The 20,789-nt window shown below is 48.8% G+C and overlaps 1 protein-coding gene across 11 annotated transcripts in view; it reads left to right on the top strand.

Moving 5' to 3' along the window:
• The window catches only part of GRN (granulin precursor), a 1,328,618-nt gene that overhangs the window by 1,065,447 nt on the left and 242,382 nt on the right, over positions 1 to 20,789 (top strand). For all 11 annotated transcript variants that reach the window (XM_086923912.1, XM_086923907.1, XM_086923905.1 and 8 more), the window contains one exon: positions 16,057 to 16,293. In XM_086923912.1, the coding sequence (XP_086780038.1) occupies positions 16,057 to 16,293 (237 nt within the window). The remainder of the gene's footprint in view (positions 1 to 16,056; positions 16,294 to 20,789) is intronic.

The raw sequence follows: 20,789 nt of genomic DNA, 5'->3' as shown, positions 1-20,789 counted from the left end.
CAGGAAACCTCCCCAGAATGTATATAGCTACATGCTGGCCTTCAGAAACCAAACCAGGCGCTTCAGACAACTTGCCGAGGCAAATCTGGAAGCGAGCCAGGAGGAAATGAAGCGGTGGTACGATCAGAATGCCACTCTGGTCGAGCTTCAGCCTGGACAGGAGGTGTATGTCTTGGCCCCAGTGGAGCCCTGTGCCCTTCAGGATAAGTGGACAGGACCATTTGAGGTTGTGGAGCGCAAGAGCCCCGTGACATACTTGGTGGACATGAAGACGCCCAGGAACCCTTTGCGGGTCCTACATGTCAACCGCCTCAAGCCCCACTTGCGAAGGTCCGAAGTGGGCATGTTGTTGGCAACCGATGACGGAATGGAGGAGGAGTCGGAGCCTCTTCCTGACCTCTTGGTGGCCTGTGAGAAGGATGGATCAGTGGATGGAGTTAACCTCTCACCCTCCCTGACCGCCGAACAACAGGAGGACTGCCGCCAGTTGCTGGGGCAGTTTCCAGACCTGTTCTCCCTGGTTCCGAGTGTCACAGATTGGTGCGTCCATGATGTGGACACTGGAGACAGCTTACCGGTGAAGCATAAGGCTTACAGGGTAACTGACAGGGTACGGGCCTGCATCAAGGAGGAGGTCTCCAAGATGCTTGCCCTCAGGGTGGTTGAGTCTTCCAGCAGTCCTTGGTCCAGCCCCGTGGTCTTGGTGCCGAAGGCTGCTGCGCCGGGAGCCACACCCGAACTCCGGTTCTGTGTGGACTACAGAGGACTCAATTCAGTCACGAAGACTGACGCGCACCCCATCCCCAGAGCTGACGAGCTCATTGATCGGCTAGGGGCTGCCCGGTTTCTCAGCACGTTTGATTTAACGTCTGGGTACTGGCAGATCGCCTTGACCGATGGGGCAAAGGAGAGGTCGGCATTCTCTACACCAGATGGGCATTTCCAGTTCCGGGTTATGCCATTTGGAATGAAGAATGCCCCTGCCACCTTTCAGAGATTGGTCAACCAGGTGTTGGCTGGACTGGACGAGTTCAGTGCCGCCTACCTGGATGACATCGCGGTGTTCAGCGGCACCTGGCCCGAACACCTGCGACACCTCTGGGAAGTGTTGATGGCCCTGCGCAGAGCAGGCCTCACAATCAAGGCAAGCAAGTGCCAGATTGGGCAGGGTTCAGTGGTGTACTTGGGACACCAAGTTGGGAGTGGCCGGGTAGCCCCCTTGCAGCCCAAGATCGAAACCATCCTGGCTTGGGAACCCCCCAAGACCCAGACTGCAGTGAGAGCCTTCCTGGGGCTCACTGGGTATTACAGGAGGTTTGTCAAGGGCTATGGCACGATCGTGACCCCCTTGACAGAGCTGACTTCGAAGAAGCAGCCCAGGAATGTGATTTGGACTGACACCTGTCAGAAGGCTTTCGACACCCTGAAGACTGCCATGTGCACGGCACCCGTGCTCCTGGCCCCCGATTTCTCCAAGGAGTTCATTGTGCAAACAGACGCTTCAGAGCATGGTGTAGGGGCTGTTCTTTCACAGATGACTGAGGAGGGCTTTGACCAACCCGTAGCCTTCATAAGTCGGAGGTTACTTCCACGGGAAAGTAGGTGGAGTGCAATAGAGCGAGAAGCATTTGCTGTGGTCTGGGCGCTGAAGAAGCTAAGACCCTACTTGTTTGGGTCTCACTTCCGAGTTCAGACGGACCACAGGCCCCTCAGATGGTTGATGCAGATGAGGGGTGAGAACCCGAAACTGTTGAGGTGGTCCATTTCTCTACAGAGTATGGACTTTACGGTGGAACACCGCCCTGGCACCGATCACGCCAACGCTGACGGTCTGTCCAGATTTTTCCGCCTTAGTGATGTGGAACTCCCTGGGGAAGGGTAGTTCCCCCCACATTTCAGCTGGAGGGGACACATGTTAGACCTGGCACCTTGGCGTGAGTCTCCCTTCCACTTTTTGCTGATGTGCCTCCGATGTTTTGCTGGTTTTCCGATACTCAGGGCACTGCGCCATGGCTGATCCGTGCCGCAGTGCAAGTGCTCCCTACTGTAAATTGTACATGCGATTGGTATCCATGATTGGTGCATTGGATCTACTGTCAGTCCCTAGTAAAGTGCACTAGGAGTGCCGGGGCTTGTAGATGCCAATACTGCTGGTGGGCCTGCAGCGCTGGTTGCGCCACCCACCGAAGCAGCCGTAAAGATGTGTCTGGGAACTGCGACCGCAGAACCCGCGTGCGGTCTCGTACTGTCACGCTAGCTGGGCAAGTGTCCCCACTTGCCAGCACCGACCCTTCCCTTGACTACATATTAGTCACCCCTATGGTAGGCCTGCGGGCCGGGTGCGTTGTAGGTGCAAGGTAGGACAAGCCCTGAGATGCGTGGCCTGTCCTAGTAGTGACTTACAACGAAGACCGTATTTCACTATTGGAGGCTGCCTGCTCCATTAGGCCAGACTGAGCTGCGAGGATTATTACACCCTATAATCCCCGCAGGCTCAAGGAGCATGGTAGCGAGTCATGTTTAGTATGCCTGAACTCAGGATGATAAGATATTTCTTGTAGTCAAGTTTATTTTAATATCCTGGGTTTGCAAATGCTACTTTTAGAAAGTTAGCCTTTGCTTGCTTAACCATTTCAGCCGCCTCTGCTGGTATGTGTATCTGACTGTCTGGGATGTGTGAGTGACAGGGCTGGAGGGATGACAGGTGGTGAATGCGCAGATTACACCTTAGTGGGAGGTAGGAGTGCCTCTTGACTCGAACTGTCACTGTGCTCGGCCACCACAATGCTGGCTCCACCCTCCTGGGGAGCGGCGGATGACTCTGCCGGCACCTGGCCCAGGAAGGGCGAAGCCCCCATCAACAAGGTACTCTGGCCACCCCTGTCCGGACAATGCTGGCTCCACCTCCTGTGGGGCGTCTGATGCGCCTGCCCCTCACACTGAAAGCAGAAGCCGGAGTACACCCGCCGGGGTACTCCAGAACTGAGAGTGGCTATGCAAAGGCCCCCCTGGCCTGCGAGAACAAAAGATTTGGCCTATAAAAGAAGGAGCCCTGCTCCTTGAAAATTAGATCCGGTTTGGGCCACAGAAGGACTCTGCCCTACGAGAAGGACCGTGAGAGACAAGGAAGGGTGCTGACTCTTGCCTGTGTCTGGTGCCTTGCTGCTGAAGGAGAGGAAGAAGAAAAGACTACGAAAAGACTTTTGCTCTACTTGTGCCAAATTCTGCTAAAAAGATCTCCAAGGGCTTGCAACTGAACTTGCCCCCTGACCAGCGTCCCAGGACCAGTGGACGCTACCCCCTTGGAAGAAAGCGACTGCGGGTGCTGGCCATCGCCGCAGTATCGACAGAGGAATCTCCTCTAAGGCATCAACGTCATCCCGACCACCGTGACCGGGGCCCAAAGCAACAGCGAGAGCGAAGTAAGGACCAGCCGCCGCTGGCCCGAACACCGTGACCGCAACTGCACTGGGAGCCCGAGAGCAAAGGGAAGGAGAACCCGTCCGGTCCGAGCTCACGAGGTGACTACATAGCGAGCAGTCACTCACCTGCAAAGACGGACAGTTGCCCTACGAGAACCCGCAACGTCGGTAGCCTGCCCGACAGCCCAGCTGTGAACTCACAGCTGCACCGACACTTGGCTGGGTACGTCCTGCACTTGGGGACCGTACTGCCACTTGTCACCGCCGCATAACCGCCGCCTCCAGGGTTGGAGCGGACGACGAGAAGAGGACCCTGCCGCCACAGAGCACCGCTGCCCCGGATGACCAGTGACCTGCTCGGCTGAAGAGCCGCAACGATCAGCGACCCCGGGAAGGCAACGTGACGTGGGACAGATCCCCTGGAAGCCGCCGGCTCCACAAGAACTTTGAGTAACACCGGCCTACGGGCCTCAAGAGAACTGCATAAGAACTGTGGTAACCCGAATTAAGTAATCTGCAACCGTTTTCATAAAGTATATTGACTGTATTCACAAGCCTGCTTAAAATCTATATAAAGATATATATTTTTACAGAATACAGTCTGGTCTCGTTGTGTGGTGGGTTGGTTGTAAAGGTGTACTGTTGCAAGTGTTTAACCCTATGTGCCCCAAAGATTAGCCTACGACTGCTTAAGCCACACTACCTAGAGGGTAAGCAGAGGTTGTCTGGAAGGTAACCCTCAGCCCTGACGAGGAAGAGAGAGTCCCTGCTTGTCGCTAGTGTTGCACTGCGCCAACTAGAGCCTCCCCCTTCCTACAGTCTCCATTACTCACTTGTGTGATAACCCCGTGGAGCAACTGTCAACAACGATAGTTCAATCAAGGAACAGTTGTGATGGACAATCCTATAGTTTGGAGGCTCTATCAAAACAGTCACTCCCTTTTATGCTTACAGGAGAGTTGTTAGGAACAGAGGATGGCCATCATGGTACTGGGTATAAACTAGTGAGCTGGAATATCGCTGGTTGGCGAAAAAAGGAAGAGACTCTTGGTTGGAGGGAGTCTGTTATCAATTATGACATACTCTGTCTCCAAGAGACGTGGCCTACGGTAGAGGTAAATTTTGATGGATATGTGTCTTATAATTGTTTGGCGCAGGAATCAACCATGGGTAGGGCCAAAGGTGGGCTGGTGATTTTATTGTCTGTGAACTTTCCTGCCCGAGTTAAATCCCATACCATCATTGGATTCCATTCACAAGTGCTTTGGTTGCAGCAAAGTGGGGGTCGAAACATTTTGCTAATTAATCATTATAATAATGTGTTTGACTCCTCTTGCTCCATTGTGGTTAATGAACTTGAGACTGCAGTTGAAAAAATTTGTAGGGCCAACCCTGTCCCTTTTGATATCATTTGGGGGGTGAGGGGGGGGGGGGGGGATTTTAATATCTCTACGTGTCCCTACTCCCTTACGAATGTCTGTGGTTTTGATGGGACTAGAGGGGAGGACCGGGCTCATTTTGTCCACACCCCCATATGGAGAGTCTCTTAATTTACTTATGCTTAAATTAGATCTTTTAATTCATCAGCTGGCAAACGATAGCGAGGGCAATCCTGTCCCCACTTTTGTAGGGAGGAACTCATCCTCTGTCATTGACTACCTGTTGGTCTCTGTAAATATCAGCCCACTCTGTGCTACTCCGGTAATTGTTGATTTGGCCCTGAGTGACCATAACGGCATCACTATGTTTACGTCCATTTGGGGGAGGAAGGCTCAAGCCGCCCGAAGGACTGTTGCCGAAATAATTCCATGTAGGCAGAATGGCATCAGGATTAAATGGTGGGGGGATAATTCAGAGAAGTTGCTGACCAAAATTGTGGTAGCTAGTCTTCAGGAGTTGCAGCGCTGTCTAGATGTTAATACAGGCGCATTATGTATTCTTGCCGACTTTGAGAAACTAAATGAAATAATTAAAAGGACTCTAACTATATCCAAGGCCAGTAGTACTAGGACGAATGTAGGCTGGTTTGACAGGGCCTGTACGAAGTCTTTACGAGAATTAAAGAAAGCCCTCTCAAGCTGTCCGAGGGATAGGGAAGCCGTTAAATCCCTTAGGGCAACATATAAAAACCATCTGAAATGCAGGAAGCAAGAGTTAAGGGAGGGAGCTTGGGACAATCTTTCGAAAGCGGCAGAGCTCCAGGACAGTAAGCTTTTCTGGAATATTGTAAATAGCCCCTTTCTCCAGAAAGAAGAATTCCCCGTATTATCCGCCCAGGTCAGTGAGGAAAGCTGGGTTCTGCACTTCACTGGTATTTTTAACCGGGGGGGTGGGGGGGGGGGAAGATTCCTCATGTTCTAGGGCTAAAAGTACTTGGCCCAAATTTACCCATTAACATTACAACACTAGAGGTAGACAATGCTATCCGGAATAGTAAGGGAGGGAAGGCCCCCGGGCCTGACGGGGTGCCGGTCGACATGTACAAAGCGGATTTACTTTTATGGGGGCCTTTTTTGACTCAGGTTTTTAATGCAGCAGTTAAGGAAAGCACACCATCAACTTGGGGTGAGTCCATAATCATACCAATTTACAAGAAGGGAGACCGAGGCGAGGCTAAGAACTATCACCCTATCTCCCTTCTAGACTCGTCCCTGAAAATAATGAGCAGGGTACTTCTGTTACGACTGGAGGAGTGGGCAGAGGTTAATGGTATCCTTGCGGACTCCCAATTCGGGTTCCGCAAGGGCCTCGGTACCATCGAGCAGTGTATTAACTTAGACTTAATCATTGGTAAATACACTTGAGCCAAGCAGGGCTCGTTATTACCCTGTTTTGCGGACCTCTCCAGCGCATTCGACCTGGTGGACCGTGCTTTATTCTGGACCACATTACTAAATCTTGGCGCCCCTGCTGCAATTATTTATTTTTTGGCCAGATTGTATCGTAAGCTGTCGGCCCAGATCCGATTTGGCCAAGCTGCAGAATGTACTAATAACATCAAGGTCAAATCGGGTATCAGGCAAGGCTGCGTCCTTGCCCCACTCCTTTTCTCCCTTTTTATTAACACCATGGATTCAGAGTTAAAATTGATAAATGCTGATGCACCGCTTGTTGAGGGCCAAGCAATCCCCGTATTGCTTTACGCAGACGACAGTCCTATTATCAAGAACACTGGTCGGTCTGCATATATTAATGGACAGTTTTTTTTATTTTATCAAGGAGAGGAAACTAAAAATTGACTCAAACTTTTATCATGGCCTACGGGAAGAAGATAAGGAAGTTAAGACCCTTCCAGTTTGAGGACCAAAAAATTGAAGTGGTGGAGAAATTCTGTTATCTAGGCATCACTTTTAGTAGCAGTGGCACGTGGGCAAAGGAGATGCATAATATTAAGGCTAAGATGGGCAAGGGTGCTTTTGGTGTTTTTAAATTTGCCTCTAAATTAGGAAGTCGCCGTATACAAGACATGTATGTATATCGTCATAGATGTGCTCCTGTGGCACTTTATGGTTTGGGTGTATGGGGAAATTGCTGCCATGGGGACTTGCAAGTGGCAGAAAATGATTTTTTAAAGAGGCTTCTCTGTCTAGCCTCTAATGAGCTGGTCCATCATGAAGTGGGGTTGGAATTTTTGACTGATCTCATAGGATTGAGACCATTGCTGACCTGGAGATCTATCTGGGCCAAGGAAGAAACTGGTTTCACTAGGAGAATCATTAACGACTGCCTCCGCTTAGACAAATATAGTCTGATCCCATGGCTCAAATACGTTATATCATCATTTAGAGACGTGTTTGATATGGATGTTTTTGTGGACCCAGCCAGTGCCACCGACATTTCAAAACAGGAGCTTAAACATGTCTATCTGGGGGTTGAAGCAAAATTGAGTAGTGAAGCTAACTGCCTGCTTGTAACACATCAATTTTACCATTCTAACAACGTGGCAAGCCATGGCTTTCCAAAGTATTTAAAAGTGGTCACTAAGCAATCTCACCAGTATGTCCTTACTAGACTTCTACTAGGCCTTGTTCATAGACTGGTGGCTTTCCCTCTGACAAAAAAGCATACGTCAACCCCCTGTCCATGTGACAGGACTTCGAAGCAGAGCACTGTGCACTTTTTGCTCATTTGTCCTTTATACCTGCATCTCCGGGGAGCATTGACACTCGGTCACCGGCCCTAGGAGGGGACGCAACGGCAAACAGCACGCCGGTTGGGACAGCACTCACCCGCACAGCGCCGCTGGGCCCCTGACGTTGTGGTCGCCCCCGCTGCCGTGTAGCACCATCCCACGGCTGCAGAGCGGGGCGGACCACAACTCCCAGCCTGCCTGGACACAACTCCGCCCACTTCCTGCAGACAGCGCCAGGAGGCGCAGAAAAGGAGACAGCTCCCACTGCGGAGCGGGAGCATTGACACTCGGTCACCGGCCCTAGGAGGGGACGCAACGGCAAACAGCACGCCGTTTGGGACGCCGGTTGGGACAGCACTCACCCGCACAGCGCCGCTGGGCCCCTGACGTTGTGGTCGCCCCCGCTGCCGTGTAGCACCATCCCACGGCTGCAGAGCGGGGCGGACCACAACTCCCAGCCTGCCTGGACACAACTCCGCCCACTTCCTGCAGACAGTGCCAGGAGGCGCAGAAAAGGAGACAGCTCCCACTGCGGAGCGGGAGCATTGACACTCGGTCACCGGCCCTAGGAGGGGACGCAACGGCAAACAGCACGCCGTTTGGGACGCCGGTTGGGACAGCACTCACCCGCACAGCGCCGCTGGGCCCCTGACGTTGTGGTCGCCCCCGCTGCCGTGTAGCACCATCCCACGGCTGCAGAGCGGGGCGGACCACAACTCCCAGCCTGCCTGGACACAACTCCGCCCACTTCCTGCAGACAGCGCCAGGAGGCGCAGAAAAGGAGACAGCTTCCTCCGCATCGCGGACGCGCGCGGGCGGAGCCCGGGCAGAGGGCGGGCCGTCTGTGGCCGTCAGGGGCCGGAGGAGGCTGGGCTGGGCCAACCCGCTAACATCAAATAACAAAGATGGGTAAGAGAAAGAAACATGCAAATGTGGAGGAGGAGGGAAAAAATCCAAAAATGCCCAGGCACTATAACTCCATCATGTCTTACCTCTCCTCGGCTGTGGGGGCTTTAACGAAGGAGATAGCAAACGCCGAGCAAGAGCTTGGCATCGCAATGACATCCCCAAGTTTAACATCAGTTGCATTACCTACTGTGGAGGCTGGAACCCCCCCCCCCCCAAGCACTTTAGTTAGTGTCCCCCTGGAACCCATTGTGTCCATTGTTAACCCTCCACCTCATGGCCAACTAGTACATGACCAAGCACCGGAACCTCCGGCCAGAGAACAATTGCAGCCGGCCACTAAAACTAGCACTCGCAAGAGAGGGAAAAAACCCAATAGTTTACCAGTGACTGGAGACACACCAGCTATCCTGGAGGAAAAACTGGAGGAACTCTTTGTGGCGAGGATTGAACCGTTGTTGGTGGGTATTGCCAAAGACATCGTGGACACCCTAAATACATGCCTAGAAGGATTACTAAAAAAATGCTCCCTTATAGATAGAATTATCCACTCGCTTCCCCCTAACAATACACAAGCGAGCGATGGCAACTTGGTGGAGATGTGCAGAGACAAGAGAGTCGAGGGGGTCAGGGATATGACTAATCCCATAGGAGGAACTCTGCCAAGACAACTTAGGCCTCAGGACTCCTGCCCACCCCCACAGCAACCCACAACAAGTAATCGCAGCATAGTACCTGATCCAATTGTGCTGCCTGAAAAGCCCCAATCATTTAAGAGAAGGGCTTTACCAAGTACTTACAAGCTGCATCTTCCACCGGATGCGGCCCCTTTGGTAGCAGTATTCATTGGGGTTGACCCTCTGGGTGAGGGGGAACGGGAATCAGCAAGGGAATTACTGGCCAAAGCTAAGTGGTGGGCTGGTGAGAAATGTTGCGGAGGAAACATAGCAGACTTGATCATACATGCAAGGAGGGTGGGATGGATTGGCAAACAACCAAAAACAACTTATGGTGATTGCGTGGTTGTAAATTTTGGTAAGGCTGATGTGGCGAACAAGTTGTTTTGGGATGGCTCAGTAATATCATATGGGGACCGCATATGACCCGTGCCTTTGGGTTTTTTCTATCAACCACTATCCAGCCACAAACCTTACATAACTTACCAAGCAAGATGGCAGGACAGAAGGACACAACTCCGCCCACTTCCTGCAGACAGCGCCAGGAGGCGCAGAAAAGGAGACAGCTTCCTCCGCATCGCGGACGCGCGCGGGCGGAGCCCGGGCAGAGGGCGGGCCGTCTGTGGCCGTCAGGGGCCGGAGGAGGCTGGGCTGGGCCAACCCGCTAACATCAAATAACAAAGATGGGTAAGAGAAAGAAACATGCAAATGTGGAGGAGGAGGGAAAAAATCCAAAAATGCCCAGGCACTATAACTCCATCATGTCTTACCTCTCCTCGGCTGTGGGGGCTTTAACGAAGGAGATAGCAAACGCCGAGCAAGAGCTTGGCATCGCAATGACATCCCCAAGTTTAACATCAGTTGCATTACCTACTGTGGAGGCTGGAACCCCCCCCCCCCCAAGCACTTTAGTTAGTGTCCCCCTGGAACCCATTGTGTCCATTGTTAACCCTCCACCTCATGGCCAACTAGTACATGACCAAGCACCGGAACCTCCGGCCAGAGAACAATTGCAGCCGGCCACTAAAACTAGCACTCGCAAGAGAGGGAAAAAACCCAATAGTTTACCAGTGACTGGAGACACACCAGCTATCCTGGAGGAAAAACTGGAGGAACTCTTTGTGGCGAGGATTGAACCGTTGTTGGTGGGTATTGCCAAAGACATCGTGGACACCCTAAATACATGCCTAGAAGGATTACTAAAAAAATGCTCCCTTATAGATAGAATTATCCACTCGCTTCCCCCTAACAATACACAAGCGAGCGATGGCAACTTGGTGGAGATGTGCAGAGACAAGAGAGTCGAGGGGGTCAGGGATATGACTAATCCCATAGGAGGAACTCTGCCAAGACAACTTAGGCCTCAGGACTCCTGCCCACCCCCACAGCAACCCACAACAAGTAATCGCAGCATAGTACCTGATCCAATTGTGCTGCCTGAAAAGCCCCAATCATTTAAGAGAAGGGCTTTACCAAGTACTTACAAGCTGCATCTTCCACCGGATGCGGCCCCTTTGGTAGCAGTATTCATTGGGGTTGACCCTCTGGGTGAGGGGGAACGGGAATCAGCAAGGGAATTACTGGCCAAAGCTAAGTGGTGGGCTGGTGAGAAATGTTGCGGAGGAAACATAGCAGACTTGATCATACATGCAAGGAGGGTGGGATGGATTGGCAAACAACCAAAAACAACTTATGGTGATTGCGTGGTTGTAAATTTTGGTAAGGCTGATGTGGCGAACAAGTTGTTTTGGGATGGCTCAGTAATATCATATGGGGACCGCATATGACCCGTGCCTTTGGGTTTTTTCTATCAACCACTATCCAGCCACAAACCTTACATAACTTACCAAGCAAGATGGCAGGACAGAAGGTTAGCAGCGGCAAGAAGAAGCCCAAAAGAACTCACTCAACTGCAACCAGTAATATCTTGCCCGGCCCCCTCCACTGCGCCACACCACGCTCCACAGGTAGTACCCATGGAGGAGGGGATAAGCGTGAGCATAAGCAACCAGTTTTCCCCCCTATCTGGCTTGGATGAGATGGACTGACTAACAAGGGATGAGCCTATTACGCCCCCGGAGACCTTAAGGACCAACATGCTAGCTACGAAGGAAGTAGGCTGCAAAATACTCAGCTGGAACATTGCGGGAATCACCTCAAAAATGAGTGACACTGATTGGGTCTCATTTGTTTCAGACCATAATGTCATTGCTTTGCAGGAAACGTGGGATATGTCTTCAAGTTTTTGGCTGGATGGCTACTCAGGCTTTTCAGTCGCAGCTTGTCCCAGTAACTCGGGCAGAGCGAGGGGTGGTCTTTTGACTCTTTTTTCCCTTGACCTTAGTGGATCCCTGAAACAGATCAATTATGAATCTCCAAACTGTTTAATTGTGGAAAGGCAAATTGGTACGGCAAAGAGCATCCTGTTTATTAATTTTTACAATTCTGTTAACATGGAGTTTGGGGGCGATAATATCTCAAAATTGGATGCCTTTCTAAACTCATTTAGCCAAAACACCCTAACAAGTTATGAAATTGTATTAATGGGCGATTTTAATATCCACCCCTGCTACTTCGGTTGTACTACAATTGGAGGGTCCGAGACAGGGGATCAGGAGGCGCCGCATTTTGAACATACTAGGGCTGGCGAGGAACTTGAGGATCTTTTGGCCAACCTCAACCTCCTCGAATCTACAGCACGGGAGGAGGAACCTATAATACCAACGTTTAAGGGGACATCCCCGGGGACTGTTATTGACTATATTTTTGTGACACCTGGTATTTTTAATTACATTATTTCTTATCGCGCTGTGCCATCCCCCTTTAGTGACCACAATCCTATCCTTTTGACTATCTGCTGGGGGGACCTTATGGGACCTATGCCAGGACAGACCAGCCCCGGACCTACCCTACGCCCTATAGATCAGGGTAGACGGCTAAAATGGGGTAACGTGGTACCAGACGATTTTTACTTGGACATCGGCCCACAGATAAATGATCACATTATGGTCTGCTTAGATCAGACCTCTCAAGGCCAGGACATCATGGACGCCTTTCAGGCAATATGTAATACAGTGTCCTCTAACCTTACGGCCCATAGTGGCAGGGGAGAGTCAAAGCCCTACAGATGGTTTGACTTAGCCTGCACCAAGGCCCTTAAAGCTTTGAAATCTGCCCTTAAAACAATTCCTAGGGATAGAGCCTTGGTCGCAAATCTAAGAAAAGAATACAGGAAGGCTACTAAAAACAGACGGGACAGTATTAAACAAGAGGCGTGGGAAAAACTTACCTCCACTGACATATTGCGGGATAGTAGGCAGTTCTGGGCAGTGGTTAACCACACATATTTCTCGGATTCACCCAACACAGATATTGATTGTGTGATACCAGATGAGAGATGGTTGGCTCATTTCAGTACCGTGTATGGCGATAGGGGCGATTGCACCGATCCACAAAACACTCCGGGTCCGGTGGCCATACCCCTATATTTCAACAGTGAGGAGGTGGAAAAGGCAATTCGTGCCACTACAAAGAATAAAGCACCAGGCCCAGACGGGGTACCAGCCGACTTTTATATTCACTCCCCCAAACTTTGGGCTGGAATCCTGGCAAAGGTGTTTACAGCTGTAAACCGATCACCCCCTCCAAGCACATGGGTGACCTCCACAATAGTCCCCATATTTAAAAAGGGCCAAAGGGACGACCCAGGGTGTTATCGCCCTATATCCCTCTTGGACTCTGCAATAAAAATCTTGGGCAGAGTCCTTCTGGGAAGGCTGAGGGACAGTCTGGAAGGATGTGGGGGTTTAGCTGACATTCAGTACGGCTTTAGGGAAAGGAGAGGCACAATAGAACAGTGCTCAAACTTGCATCTGTTGGCCGCTAAGTATACGGTGGTCAAGGAGGGGTCCTTGTACTTAGCGTTCATGGACCTCTCCTCGGCCTTCGACTTGGTCAACAGATCCAAGCTATGGGAAATCTTACTAAAGATGGGCATTGAGGAAGACTTGGTGGCGTTTATAGCGTCCTTACACCGGGACCTTTTCGCCGCAGTTAGGGTAACAAAAGAGGGAAGATGTACTACCCGTTTCCATTCGAAGCGGGGAGTCAGGCAGGGCTGCATACTAGCCCCCCTGCTATTTACAATTTATATAAATGATTTAGGAAAGCACCTAGAAGGGGCAGCTACAGATGTTCCGCGTGTAGGAGAAGCTAAGATCCCTGCTCTCCTATACGCGGACGATGCTGTACTCATAGCTCGTACAGGGGTGTGCCTCCAAAAGCTTTTAGACGCATTTGGGTCCTTTATGGACCGGCTCGACCTGAGGGTTAACGCCACTAAATCTCACACTATGGTCTTAGGCCACCAGGGGAAAAGGGCCAAAGCAAAAACATTTTGTTGCAGAGGTGAGGTAGTGTCGAGAGTGCATGTCTTCCCATATCTGGGAGTGCTTTTCGATAGTAGGGGGACCTGGGGCCCTCAGATACGAGCTAAAAGTTTAGCGGTTGCAAGAACATCTATGGCTACCCTAGGTTTTGCCAAAAGGTTGGGACATAGACAATGAAAGCAATCATAAAGGTGTATAATAGTAAATCCCTTCCCGTGGCCCTATATGGTGCACCATTATGGGGCTATGCATGCATAGATAAAATCCAACTAGCGGAGAATAGGTTTTTACGTTCTCTCCTGTCCCTCCCCCAATCTTCCCCGACTTTCTCCATTCATATGGAACTTGGCCTGGATTACGTTCAGGATAAAGTGAGACTGGCACCCTTGATATATTGGCTTAAGACTTGGTTAAACCCAGAATTAACGTTAAATCATATGATCATGAGGGATGTGATGAGTCTGGAGAATTGTTTTAAGTGCCCATGGTTGGTCTATATAAAAAAATCCTTCAATGATCTGGGTCGCCCAGATTTATTCACTGTTCCCTCTGGTATAACAAAGCAGGACGTGGACATAATTAAAAAACAGTTTATGACAAGGGAACGTTTGCTCCGAGAAGAATCAGAATTGCAAAAGTCTACAGTACGATTGCATTATCTCTCACTCTATTCCCCTGCAATTGAGCCCTATTTATGTTTTGTCACAAACCCCTTTCATAGATTTTTGTTAACCAAATTTAGGTTTAATCTTATACATTTTTATTTGGGTAAATTTAATTCCTGGATGAAACCAGAGTTAGCACCTCCCTGCACATGTGACAATTTTTCAGTTCAGGACACGATGCACTTTGTTATGTTTTGTGATTTCTTTTCTGTAGTAAGAAAAAAACACTTGTTACCTGTTTTAAGGGAAGCTGGTTTCCTACAGGTGAGACCAGCCATGCTTTATTTAAAATCCCTGGGAAACATACGCATCACATTTGCCATGGCAAATTTCCTAGTGGCAGCGTCCAGAACAAGAAAATGTATGAACTAGTCAAACCAGTATGCATAACTTTTTAATTCTTTTTTTAACTATCATGTCAAATTAATTCGATTGTAAAGAAAATGTTTAATAGTTTTTAATTGTAAATAATCTTGTTTTTATGTCCTTTGTATGATTTTAACTGAATCGAATAAAGTTAATTTGACTGACTGACTGACCTGCATCTCCGTATTGTCTTCCTCAAACCGCTTTTTAAAAAATATTCTGTGTCAACTGTTGCAACTGCCATGAGGTTCTTATTTGCTCTTGATGTGCCGCATGTGTGTGTTTTTTACAGCAACATTTATTTTGAAATCCGTGTCCGCCAGGAAAAGTATGGACTTTACGACGCAAATGTGAATGTACTGCTTCTTGTAAAATCAATTGCTATTGTTTACTTGATACCCCTCCCTTCTAGTGATTGTAATGATTTTTTACTTTACATTTTACAACTGTTATGTAATATTCATGTATTTCTTGTGTGCTTTTATGATTGTTTTAAATGATCGAATAAAGCTTTTGATGAGATGTACGAGTTACTTACCTTCCGTAACAATGTATCTGGTAGAGACGTTGTCAAGCCGCAGTTTCCTTAACACCCACCCATCCTCCCCATTCTGCGAGGACCTTTTCTGGTGGTGTTTTCTACTGGCCTCTTCAGTTTCTATTGGGTTTTATTCCCTGAGGGCTCAGGTTGTTGCACTCCCCTGGGTGCTTTCATAAACAATAAACCTCTGCTGAGAGACTGCCTTTCTGTTATATGGTACTTTGATTAACGGGAAGGTCTGTTTTCCTCTCCAGTTCCCTTCCCTTCCAGTCTGCTCTACTGCCTCGAGGTTCTAGTCTCCTCGTGGTCATCCTCTTTGAGGGTCGGTTGTGCTCTGTTTCCTGCCTCTGTTTTTGGAGGGGACAGGAAAGTTTCTCTGTCTTTCCTACAATGGACTGTTCTTTGTGTTCCGTCCTTTCTGGACGGTATAGTTCCACGTAGCACTATCAGTCAATTTCTGTCTGTTGTAAAGTTCTTCCATTGTGGCACTCGGGAAGGGGCCTCCGCTTGGCCTGCGGGCTCTAACGGCCTCCATTTATATGTGTGGCGGTGTCTATTCTGTCTTTAGGATGCGGTCTTCCACCATCCTTTTACTTTCACTGTTTTTAGTTGGTGGCTCCGCGTTGTGCTGCGTAAAAGTTTTCCGAAGAAAACTGACGTCAGCGCGCCGGGAGGCACTTGTATGACCTTGCAGACGTCACGTACGAGATCGACGTCAGGGCGGGGTCGCGTGGTGCCGTCCCCTGGCGTGCAGAGGTGCTGCTGCAAAACAATTCCGAATCCAGTCTCACGCCTGGGGATATTCTAAGTTAAGGAATCTGCGGCTAGACAACGTCTCTACCAGATACATTGTTACTGAAGGTAAGTAACTCTTACGTCTGTAGTGGGTTGTGTGCAGGTAAATGGGGTGGATGTGATTTTGTACACTCAGCACCTTTTTCTTGTTTTTCCTTTTACAGGCTGTGTGCTGTTCGGATAACATACATTGCTGTCCCAGTGGCTACAGTTGTAGAGTTGAGAAAAAAGCCTGCTTCAGTGAGGATCAGTCAGTAACCTGGTTAACTCTGGTCCCCGCTCACACAACTGATTCATTGCAAGGAGGGGAAGTACCCTGCGATGAGACAACAAGCTGTCCAGATGGCAATACCTGTTGCAGAGTAGCTTCAGGAGATTGGGGTTGTTGCCCTATTTTGAAGGTGTGTATTCCATTATTCCTTGCATGAGCATCCTTAAGATCACAAGCCTAATTTGTCATTGCTGCTTTCTTCCTAATTATTGCATGTGGGTTAGTTGAAAGCCAGTTGATGAAAGCCACATTCAAGACCTAGAAAATCCGAAATGAAACTATTTCCAGTGGACCTGCTCTCCAGTGAATGCCCTAGTCTGTGGATGCACACTAATATCACATAAAGCCAGAGAGCTTTTTGGGACTTAAGATAAATCTACTTATTTTGTATCGACAGGGTCGAATGTAGAGTAGATTGAATTCCTCATTTTTACGGAAATGTATGTAGTGCTGTTTTATGCTAGTATGTTACTGGACTGCTTAGAGTTGCAGATGTGTTATCGAATGTCCCAACTGCTTGGCCACCTATTATGTCCTCCTTGGTTTCTTGGTATTTCTTCTCGATATGCTTCCTTGTGCCTTTTGTCTGTTGGTGAACATCAAGGTGAGTAATCACACATTTGTTCATTTTCCCTTCTGCCTCTGAACTGTTGGATGAGAACCCTGTTTAAATTAGCTTCATAACCATGTTACCCAATACCCTCTTATATGCTGTTGAAGTTCCTAGAAGGGCAATCGGTAGTTGCTACAGAAACTGAATGATGCCATTTACTTCCTATTGCTGCTACTGAACCCCAAGACCAGGGTAGAAAGTTTGCAGCTGTGCGCCATCTCCACCCAAATCGCTAATTAACCTTGTCCTCTGCTAGTACTCCTGGACTGCAGTTTCATAATTAAATGAGACCCACATCCACAATACCATAGTGATGGATAATACTCGCACAACAACTATCTGTATGGTTGACACAATTGTACATTCCTGTATATAGCTCACCAATAATTATCTTGCATCACCCCAGTTAATTTTACATGACAATAATTTACTGATATCAAAATCTGCCCATTGGTGCAATAGATGCTTAGAGTAATTCACAATGTAATCATTTATTAATAGGAAAATTAAATGACTGTAGCAGATGAGAAGCAAGAATAGCTCACACATTTTACCTTCCCTTTTTTTCTCTAAAGTCTGCATTGGTCCGCAGATGCCATCCAAATGTAAAACTTCTGGTAAGGATATTTCAAACACATATCTAGTGGTCAAATTTGCAGATGCGCTGCCTGGTAATAAAGACTGGCGTCTGTTCCCCAAATATGGGAATACTGGCAAATGCTAGATTGGGATACAGAGAGCACTCTGCAATCAATCCAAATCCAACTAAAAATGGGGAAAAATGTAAGTAGTACTAGAAATATTTGAATGTTATACTTTTGAAGTGTTTGCCACAGTGTAAAGAATAAGTCTGAGTGTGTATGGGTGTGTTTAGTCATCCCAGGGTAGTTAGGCTTTGGTACAGCTCTCCATTGAAAAGGCATTTCTTTATTTTCCTAAAACTTTTAACCCTTATGGCCAGATCTGCAACCAATTTCTCGTTTGGCTTAGTCAACGAAGATCCAATTAAGTGGTTTTAGTGCAGGGAACTGAAAATAAACTAGCACTGGCATACCTAATAGGTCTCGCCTTTGGGACCGTATTAGTGCAGTAGCGTCTGGTGACATTCGAAAGTGGTGGGCGTAAAACAATGGGCCCACTTAAATGTTGCGAGCGAGTGCGAACCACTTACGAGGGGTTCGGGGGGTTTTCCCCCATGAACATTTTGAAAAAAAGAGTGGGCAAATGGTGCATTTTCAAGCAAATTTGAGATGGCAGGTAAGTTAATAAAGCAACTGTGAATCTGTTCTAACAAAGACAGTGAATGGCTCAGCTCTGGTCGAGCTCTTCCTTTTCTTTAACTTGCCCACATATAGTGTCATACATTACCAGTACCATCACTATCTTTTGTCTCCATCTATTCAACTTTCTTGCCATCCGTCTGTCCATCTTTCTCTCCATCACACATCCATCTTTTCATCTCTCCTTTTCTCCCGTCCTTCCTTCTATCTCTCCTTTTCGCCCAGATCTCTGCTCTGGGCCCTTGAACCTGCCTACTTATGCTGTCAACTATGTAAAATTAATATTTTGAACCAGAGATCCGCTAGGACACAACACAGCAACTGTCCAAAATGCCAGACTCTGTGTCAAGTTCAGGTACAATTTAACACCCACACAGCCGTTTTCAAAGCTATGGTGACCTTTTAAAAAGCAGTAAAGTTTTGACATCAGCCATAAGTCTGCACTTCGTAAGTCTGATCTCGTAGTGCACAGTGGCGAATGCAGAAAGGAGCTGGTGTGTGTGTGCACAGACGTGTAGGCCTATGAATTATTACAATGCAGCGTAGAACTCAGAAATTCTTCATTGACAACCACTTTTCCAGACACATGAATAATAACAACAAATCTTTCTCAGTCAGTTTCCTTTTCTTTTCATTCCACAAGCACAACTAATTAACCCACTCATTGCCAGGGAACTACACGTTGCTGGAGCCTGCGGCTAAGCGGGCTAAGGATGATGAGGAAGAACTGGACAATTCCCCTAAGGGGGAAGTACATCCAGGGCAAGGTTTTTTCGGACATGCTGGTGCATATTCGAGAGGTGCTTGGGTTTGACTCTAAATCCCTGACTGAAGAAGGGTTTTACGCACAGTATAGTTCCTCTGTGGTGGATGACCTACCCTTCCATGATGTCCTGAAGGATATCCTCACGAAAGAGTGGCTGGAGGTGGATACGCAGGGTATTCCGCGATTCCTGGGGAAGCGCTATCGCCTGGCGGACTTTGATTCCCAGTTTCCTGCGATTCCGAGGGTGAATTCTCTTGTCTTCTATGGCTTCCTCCTCTTCCTCTTTGTCTTCAGAGGAGGCTTCCCTGTCTGATCCGTTGGAGCGTAAGGTGGAATCTGCTCTCAAGCGTTCTTACGCCGCTTCTCACTTTGGGGTGCGTGCTAGCACTTATGCGGCCTATGCGTCACAGGTCCTGCTCAAGGATTTCAAGAGGCTGTTTGACTGTCTTCAGGGTCATGGGGACCCTACTCCCGTGTTGGCTCAAATGGAGGTTTTGGCGCAATTCCTGTCGGATGTCACTTTTGATTCCTTGTGGGCTTTCTCCTCGGGTGGCTGGGAGGAGGTCTCTGTGGACAAAGCCATGGCGTCTTTATGCTGCTCAGAAGTCTTTGGTCCATAAACTGCCTTTTGAGGGTCCTAGTCTCTTTGGGGGGTTCTATTCCTGTCTGTTTCTGGTTCCGAAACCCGATGGTTCCTTCCGCCCCATATTGAATCTCTGTTCCCTGAACAAATTGGTGCGGTTGGATCATTTTCGGATGGTCACGTTGCATTCCGTCATTCCCCTCATCCAGGAGGGAGATTTTTTGGCTTCCCTAGATTTAGAGGACGCCTATTTTCACGTTCCGGTCCATCCGGCCAGTCAGCGGTTCCTGAGGTTTGTGGTCATGGGGATGCATTTCCAGTTTCGGGTTCTGCTGTTCGGCCTCTCCACTGCTCCCAGGACTTTTACCAAGGTATTGGCTCCTGCTGGGGGGGTTTTGCAACATCAGGGTTTCTCCGTGTTTCCCTATATTGATGATTGTTTGGTCTCTGCTTCCTCTTTCCCTCAGGCTCTTCTGGCGGTGGAGGCTACGTTGTCTCTGTTCCGGGAGCTGGGGTTCAAGGTGAATTTGGCCAAGTCTCATCTGGTTCCTGCTCAGAGACTTCAGTTCATCGGGGGTCTGTTCGACACTTCTCTGGGGGCGGTGTTTCTCCCTCCTGTTAGGATCCTTTCCCTGCAGAATCTGTTGCGGGATCTGTTGTGTCGTCCCTCTGTCCCAGCTCGTGTTTGGTTGCGGGTCCAGGGGTTGATGGCTGCGACCACTGCTGTTGTTCCTTGGGCTCGCCTCCATCTCAAGCCCTTGGTGACTCATCTTTTGGCTCGGTTGGACCCCTCCCAGGCAGATTACGAGACTCTGGTTCCTCTCACTCCTGCTCTGGTTCAGGACTTGGGCTGGTGGCTTTGCACTCCCAATCTGGAGAAGGGGGTGCGGTTTTGTCTTCCTCCTCACCGGTATGTAACTGTTACCACGCATCTTTTAGCACGAAATACTGTTACAACGAAACTATTACAACGCAGGACCCTTTACTACGAATACCTTTACAACGCATTACACTACAACGCAGATACTATTACAACGCATACCATTACAACTTAAGTATAGGTAAGTTTATCTTTTTTTTAAAACCTTTATTAGGGGTATTGGGTTTGGGTTTTGGGGTACAGGGGTATTTTTTGGATTCAGGTTTGGGTTTTGGGGTACAGGGGTATTTTTAGGTTTCAGGGTGGGGTTTGGGTTTTGGGGTACAGGGGTATTTTTAGGTTTCAGGGTTGGATTTGGGTTTTGGGGTACAGGGGTATTTTTAAGTTTCAGGGTTGGGGTTTTGGGGTACAGGGGTATTTTTAAGTTTCAGGGTTGGGTTTGGGTTTTGGGGTACAGGGGTATTTTTAGTTTTCAGGGTTGGGTTTGGGTTTTGGGGTACAGGG

Source organism: Lissotriton vulgaris, chromosome 5 (assembly GCF_964263255.1).
Source record: "Lissotriton vulgaris chromosome 5, aLisVul1.2, whole genome shotgun sequence".
Classification (NCBI taxonomy): domain Eukaryota; kingdom Metazoa; phylum Chordata; class Amphibia; order Caudata; family Salamandridae; genus Lissotriton; species Lissotriton vulgaris.
This window is presented reverse-complemented; position numbering and strand designations above follow the sequence as displayed.